This window comes from Borostomias antarcticus (genome assembly GCF_949987555.1).
Source record: "Borostomias antarcticus genome assembly, chromosome: 26".
NCBI lineage: Eukaryota > Metazoa > Chordata > Actinopteri > Stomiiformes > Stomiidae > Borostomias > Borostomias antarcticus.
Genome location: NC_140259.1, coordinates 107,501 through 115,000, shown reverse-complemented (window position 1 = coordinate 115,000; position 7,500 = coordinate 107,501). Strand labels below are relative to the sequence as shown.

General features: G+C 46.9%; 1 protein-coding gene across 1 annotated transcript in view; it reads right to left on the bottom strand.

Moving 5' to 3' along the window:
* Window positions 1-4,496, bottom strand: part of LOC311326199 (myomegalin-like) — a gene marked incomplete at its 3' end in the record, with an annotated part of 72,103 nt that extends 67,607 nt beyond the window's left edge. The window contains exon 1 of the mRNA XM_084459066.1: window positions 4,431-4,496. Coding sequence (XP_084315192.1) covers window positions 4,431-4,480 — 50 coding nt within the window. The 5' untranslated portion in view covers window positions 4,481-4,496. The remainder of the gene's footprint in view (window positions 1-4,430) is intronic.
* Window positions 4,497-7,500: the final 3,004 nt, after the last annotated feature.

Sequence of the window (7,500 nt, the reverse complement as noted above, 5' to 3'; positions counted from 1 at the left end):
AGAACACAGCGCTCCGGTCTGCGCTGTCGGTATTCCACAGTTTCAAACAGAAGACTTTCCCATTCCATCGGGCGCTATCTCTTCAGGAGGCAGCCGAGTGGCGTCCTCCTCGGCGTGAGCCCGTCCTCTTGACCTCCACAGCCCCGGAACGGAGACCACAAGTCAGGGACTCAGGCCACACGTCTCCCCGAGGACGCGGCCGGGCCTCGAGCTGTCATCTGACGTGGCAGGGCCAGAGTCAGAGCTGGACAGAAACACAGGGCCTCCTCACACTGTGGTAAACAGCTCGGGAGCAAAGGTACACAGAGACAGAGACGGAGCGGGAGTATGTGTGCGCGTGTGTGTGTGTGTGTGTGTGTGTGTGTGCGTGTGCGTGTGTGTGAGCGTCTGGTTTAGTATGAAAGAGAGACCTGTTCCAGCACGCTCCCAAAACAGGCGCTTCAGTGTGTATGTATGTGTGTGTGTGTGTGTGTGTAGGGGGAGGGCGGGGGCGTGTGTGTGTGTGTGTGTGTGTGTGTAAGGCCTTCCTGCCAATGCTTGTGAAGCATCCATTTAACTGTCAATCGGATATTTCCCCCAGGCGTTTTTTGAATTGACAGAGTTGAGCACAGGAGAAGACATCCAAGTGTACGTTCAGTGTACATGTGTGTGTGTGTGTGTGTGTGTGTGTGTGTGTGTGTGTGAGGGAGACAGGTTCAGACAGGCTTACAGCAGGTAGAACAGGAGTTCATCTCCTCGTTGCTCTCTGTCAGTCACGCACAACAGACATGTCTCCTCGTTGCTCTCTGTCAGTCACGCACAACAGACATGTCTCCGTTGCACAACGGCTCCAGGCCCCGTTAGGCAACCCTTCATTACCATAACTGCACACAGCTTTTTAAAAAAACTTTCTCTCAAAGTGTATCAATACTCTTCTGACAAGACAAGAATTTATTGAGTACAGACGACCGCTCCGCTGCCGAAGATGATTGACTGGACTCAATAATCTAGAAATACCAAGCCATGGAAATTCCACAGGGCTTCTGGGAACATGAGGGTGTGGTCAGGGGGGTGTATGGGGGGGGCATTTGGAGGGTTGTTCCAAGAAGGAGTTACACGTTTTGAAATACCAGTCTGCTGTCCAATCCCCAGCAACTAGACGGACGGACAATTGTTTGTGCACACCCTTACGAGACAGGAGTCAGCGAAATCATGGAAATCTGTCTCTCACAGTTGCTTTCTCTCTCTCTCTCTTTCTTTCTCTCTCTCTCTCTCTCTCTCTCTCTCTCTCTATCTCTGTCTCTCTCTCTCTACCTCGGGCATCCTCAGTCGTTAACTCACATGCCTGTCCAACATTCCAGCCCTCTAACCAGTTTCCCCGGCGCAGAGAGAGAGAGAGACCAGGCCAGAGCCCTCGTATTATGCACAAAATGGACAAAGGCACGCACATCCAAAATGTTTCAAACGGGCCGCTAGACAAAAGAACTAACTCATCAGGAAAAGTAGTCTGCACACCAGAAATATGCTCCCAGGATTTTTAATTGACACCGAGGTGATGTTTCGGCTACAAGCCCTTCTTCAGACCGTCCTATTACTATCCTCCTCACAACGCTTGATTCTGTACGTGATTGGACGCGAGGTTCACCTGACGCTCATCGTTTCCATCTTCCATCGCCTGTTACAATTCACTTCCTTTATCTGCGTGACACATTAACATACGGTTATGTTATTCAATTGTTTTTCTCACATCTCCCTTTTAGAAGCATTTGAGGCGACTATGTGAAATGTGACACCTAGCTGAGAGGTGAGTCTCCTCCATCCTGGTCAGGGTCTCTCCAGACCAAGAGAGGGGGGGTGGAGAGCACCAGGGTGACTATTATCTGACCGTACCTAATGGCCCAGTATGGATCCCATGTTTGACAAAGCTCAGCAAGAGCAATGGATTTTCAATGAAACCTGGGAATGTTTAACTCAGCTGTAATGTAATCTTCTACGTCCGCTCCTCCGGAGCGCTGTGTGTGACAAATAAGAGACAGACTAGAGAGAGAGAGATAGAGAGAGAGAGACAGACAGAGATAGACAGAGATAGAGAGAGATAGAGATATAGAGAAAGAGATAGGCAGAGATAGATAGAGATAGAGAGAGGGAGAGAGAGGGGGTGGAAGACAAGGTGTCTCTACTGCAATGAACACAGAAATTAGCTTGACCACTTTGGTCACCCCCCCATCCCACTGTGTTTGAGCAGCTGTGCTGAGCTCCTGTCCCCTCCCTGCTGAGCTGCTGTGACGTGCTGTCCCCTCCCTGCTGAGCTGCTGTGACGTGCTGTCCCCTCCCTGGTGAGCTGCTGTCCCCTCCCTGCTGACAGACACACAACCCTGAGTCACCACTAAGTTTCCAACTCCACATCCAGCTCTAGTGCAGTTCAAGCGTCACACACCTAGAGTCATTATCACACACGCATGCGCGCACGGCACACACACACACACACACACACACACACACACACACATCTGATGAGGCTGGTCTAACTCTCAGATCAGCTGTGTGGCCATCTGTAGTGAATGAGGCACAGATCATCTATAGTGCATTCTCTCTCTCTCTCTCTCTCTCTCTCTCTCTCTCTCTCTCTCTCAGGCTGATTAGAAACAGGGCCTAAGCATGTATGTGCGTGTGTGTGTGTGTGTGCGTGTGTGTGTATGTGTGTGTGTGTGCGTGTGTGCGTGTGTGTGTGTACCTTCCCCGAGTGAAAGGGGGAGATGTACAGTTTAATTAACTCTGTCACGTCTTTACAAGCTGTTAATGAGAGCCTTTAACACGTTCAGCGTGTTCAGCAGCGTTCAGCTGTCAGACTGAGACACCGTGACAGCGAGAGGGTAGAACCGCACCAGCCAGACGCTGAGGGGAATCCAGGCTTTTCTCTTCACTCAGAATCTACAAACACTACTTCTATGAGTCATGTGTGTGCTACTGCTAAGGTCAAATAAAATAAGGTTGAACAAAACTAGTAAAGAAGAGATATACAGGCTGTGTGAAGGCTGGTTGGGGACCGTCTGTGTGAAGGCTGGTTGGGGACCGTCTGTGTGAAGGCTGGTTGGGGACCGTCTGTGTGAAGGCTGGTTGGGGACCGTCTGTGTGAAGGCTGGTTGGGGACCGTCTGTGTGACGGCTGATTGGGGACCGTCTGTGTGAAGGCTGGTTGGGGACCGTCTGTGTGAAGGCTGGTTGGGGACCGTCTGTGTGAAGGCTGGTTGGGGACCGTCTGTGTGAAGGCTGATTGGGGACCGTCTGTGTGAAGGCTGATTGGGGACCGTCTGTGTGAAGGCTGGTTGGGGACCGTCTGTGTGAAGGCTGGTTGGGGACCGTCTGTGTGTCATGACGATGGGGGTAAGAGATTTAGGAGACCAGACAGGTTCAAAGTACAGGACAGAGGTTGACCGTGGGCCAGGCAAATAGAAGAACTGCCCCTCAAATCAAATCAGCACTGATCACACACTAGTCACACACACACACGCGCACACACACACATGCACGCACACACACACACACACACACACGTTGACTAAGCCAACATTTGGGGACATGACCCTAACCCAAAGCCTAACCCCAACACCAACCCTACACCAATTTTGTCCCCAATGTGACATGCTGTCCACAACCTGGCTTCATGTCCAACATTTGTCTCCACACACACACACACACACACACACACACACACACACACACACACACACACACACACACACACACACACACACACACACTGCTTTCTACTGTAGTAAGGACAGTTATGAACCGACTGACTGGTGTGATAGACTTGTGAGGGACTACAGAGCCAATGTCATCACCAGTACAGCAGAAAATGACATCACAAGCTATCACAATATAGGTTTCTTTAGTCTATGTATGAAACAAAGTTTGGTTAAGTGGAGAAAATGGCAAAAAATGGCAACGTGTCGCAAAAATGTACGATAAAGATACAGCGAGAAATACAGTATTTCACTATGACTCATCACTCCACTCAAAACAAGATAAAAGTTCTCAGCTGTCACCACTAATACATGACACTGCTAATAATAATACATGACACTGCTCATAATAATACATGACACTGCTCATAATAATACATGACACTGCTCATAATAATAAATGACACTGCTAATAATAATACATCACAACAGAAAGTAGGCCTACTCCTCAGCTCTCAAACCAGCACAGACCAATCTGAGAAAAAAACCACAAGCATATTATGTAATGCTGACTGAGGGAACAGCTCCTATCTTATCTTCGGTGCGGCTGAGACAATAATTGCTGAACAAATGTGCCAAATCTGATGAATATTTTCCAGCAAGGAAGATACGACGATAATCTCTGACCAGAGGAGACAAAAGCAATATTTAAATCACTGAATATAGAGCTGCTCGTTGGTGTTTTTAAAGCCGTGCGCGGTCTTACCTCTCCGTTCCTCCCAGAGTGCTGTCCTCAGATAGTGTTGCCCACTCCATCCAAAACCTCTTTCTATTATTCAACCGTTAAACCACTCATCCAAATTATCCAACACAAACCCGGAAACATATTGGAATGTGCGAAATAGTGCTCAAACGCGGTTCATGCCCTCCGTCCTCCGTGGTGAGCAGCGTGTCCCTCCCGGTCCAGTAGGTGCCAGGTTGATCCGCACGCGTCAGATGCGCTCCCTCTCAGCTGGGCATGTCCCGGAGATCACAGGAACCTCGGAGGCCCCGGGGGTCCCATTCGCCCCATTTGCTCGCATCTATGCGAGGGCGAAGGAAACCTTTTTATTCTACATGAGTAAGTAAGTAAGTAACATGAGTTGATGTCTTTACTTTTTCAATTAATGAGACGTATCAAATCGAACCGTCTTTAAAGTAGGGGGATTAGACGTAGGCTACGAGTCCATGTAAGTCATTTAACAATGCAAGCCTGATTATCTTAAGCCACTGGGCCCATCTATGGTAGGATAGTTCTCTACATGAATCTGTATGGTTACATCCTGCACTGGAAATCAATGATAATGTGACAGCGGGTCTATGTTTAGAGCGGATCTAGGCGATGGAATTTTACAATTTACATTTGCATTGATTGACAATGATCGCACTGCATTGTAATTAGGCCAATCGGTCAGCAAAGCACATTTGAGAACAATGACAAACCTATTCATAGACTTAGTTCATAAGTTAATTTAGGGCCGTAGTTTAGGGGTGAAAAGGGGGAAGGATTATATGGGCCCTTAAAAACCCCAGTAGCATCTTATGTAGGTCCCTCTTTCTATTACTAAATTATTATGCCTATAGACCAAACTAATACTCATACTAATGCACCAGAGTTATTTAGTAGTTAGTTTTTTCAGAAGAAAGGTGAGAGTATTAAGCTAGCTAGTTACTAGCTGTACAGGCTAGGCTATTAGAAGCATCCACAGAAAAGATCAGTAAGGTAGGGTATAATTCGCCAAACATTATAATATGCTGTCAAAAAAGTCCAGTAGCAGCAGGACACATTTTCCATTCGTGAGTGTTTTATAAAACTTAACTGTTAGCCTGTTGACATTAGTTAACCAGGGGCCAATTATACAGATTGCCCTCCTCATACAATAGTAAAGTGAAGCTGGTTGCCAAGAGCTATGGTATTATAAGCCATTTATGTCAATTCCAAGACTAGGTAGCTTAGTTCTTCATCAGTTGTTAACCTTAAATGTGTACAAAACAAGAACCCCAGCAGTCCAAACATACTTTTGATAGTGAGTGAGTGAGTGAGTGAGTGAGTGAGTGAGTGAGTGAGTGAGTGAGTGAGTGAGTGAGTGAGTGAGTGAGTGAGGTAGACACTGGTTGACTATTTTGACTTGATGAATGGTAGGATTCATAAGCCAATTTCGATTTTTTGGGATGTTAATTCCAAGACTAGAACTTCTTCCTCAATAATGTTCCATAAAACACACAAAAAAGTAAACGAATTGGGAAGTCTAGAACATAGAGGAACTGAAAAAAAAAAGAAGAAAGGTGTTGGGATGGGGGCCATACTAATATTCTGTCAGGGGACCCAGAATCCTTAGCAGCCGCCCCGAAGCATGATGGATCCATGCAGGCCTGTTGCTAGGAATTCTGGGTCCCCTGACTGAATATTAGTACAACAAACCTTCTTGGAACAAACATTTTGGTCATTTTGCTGTCTTTTGGTTTCATTGTACAATGCCTTCAAATACTGAGTTAAAGCTTCAGGAGAGAACTGTCAAAGAGCATGGTGCTGTAGGTCTACTGTAAATGAGTGTGGATCCCAAGCCCTAAACACCTTACAGTTACCTGTTACAGAACCACAGTTACCTGTTACAGAACTACAGTTACCTGTTACAAAACTACAGTTACCTGTTACAGAACTACAGTTACCTGTTACAAAACTACAGTTACCTGTTACAAAACTACAGTTACCTGTTACAGAACTACAGTTACCTGTTACAAAACTACAGTTACCTGTTACAGAACTACAGTTACCTGTTACAGAACTACAGTTACCTGTTACAGAACCACAGTTACCTGTTACAGAACTACAGTTACCTGTTACAGAACTACAGTAACCTGTTACAGAACTACAGTTACCTGTTACAGAACTGGAGTTACCTGTTACAGAACTACAGTTACCTGTTACAGAACTACAGTTACCTGTTACAGAACACAAACAAGGAAACATCCAGTCGACCTTGGCAGCCAGAACCAGTCCCCCTCCCACACCCTCCAGAACCAGTCCCCCTCCCACACCCTCCAGAACCAGTTCCCCTCCCACACCCTCGCAAAAACACAGGGCTTCCATGCTTGTGTGTCACCTGGTGGCCGAAACACGAACTGCATCTTCAATCATTCTGAGTCCGGATTTAGACAAAGAAAAATATTTATCCATCCATGTGAAAAATAAAGGGTCCACTCATAGTTACTCCAACAGTTATGTATAGCATTACTGTTGGGTACATATGTGCACAATGTGTTACCTATGAGCCAGCGAGTAATGGGGTCTGAGAGTCTGCTCATTAGAGCAGCAGAGCTCATGATGGATCCAGCTGCTATAGGGAGCGCTCTGCTTCCCTCTGAAGACTGGCGCTCTGCCCTGGCTGCTGAGCCAATCCCAGAGGATGTAAATACTGTCAGGAGCTCCTCTGAGAAGGCTCATTACTTAATGATAATCTAAGTTCAGGTATTCACATCTCACTTCCAACTCCAATTAAGCCCAGAATCAGGCCTCAGGCATCGATCAGGAGCTGGCTCCAACTCAGATGTGTGTGTATGTGGGGGGGTTGTGTGTGTGTGTGTGTGTGTGTGTGTGTGTAAGAGAGAGAGAGAGAGAGAGAGAGAGAGAGTGTGTGTGTGTGAGAGAGAGAGTGTGTGTGTGTGAGAGAGAGAGAGAGTGTGTGAGAGAAAGAGAGAGAGAGTGTGAGAGACAGAGAGAGAGAGAGAGTGTGTGAGAGAGAGAGAGTGTGTGTGTGTGTGTGTGTGTGTGTGAGAGAGAGAGAGAGTGTGTGTGT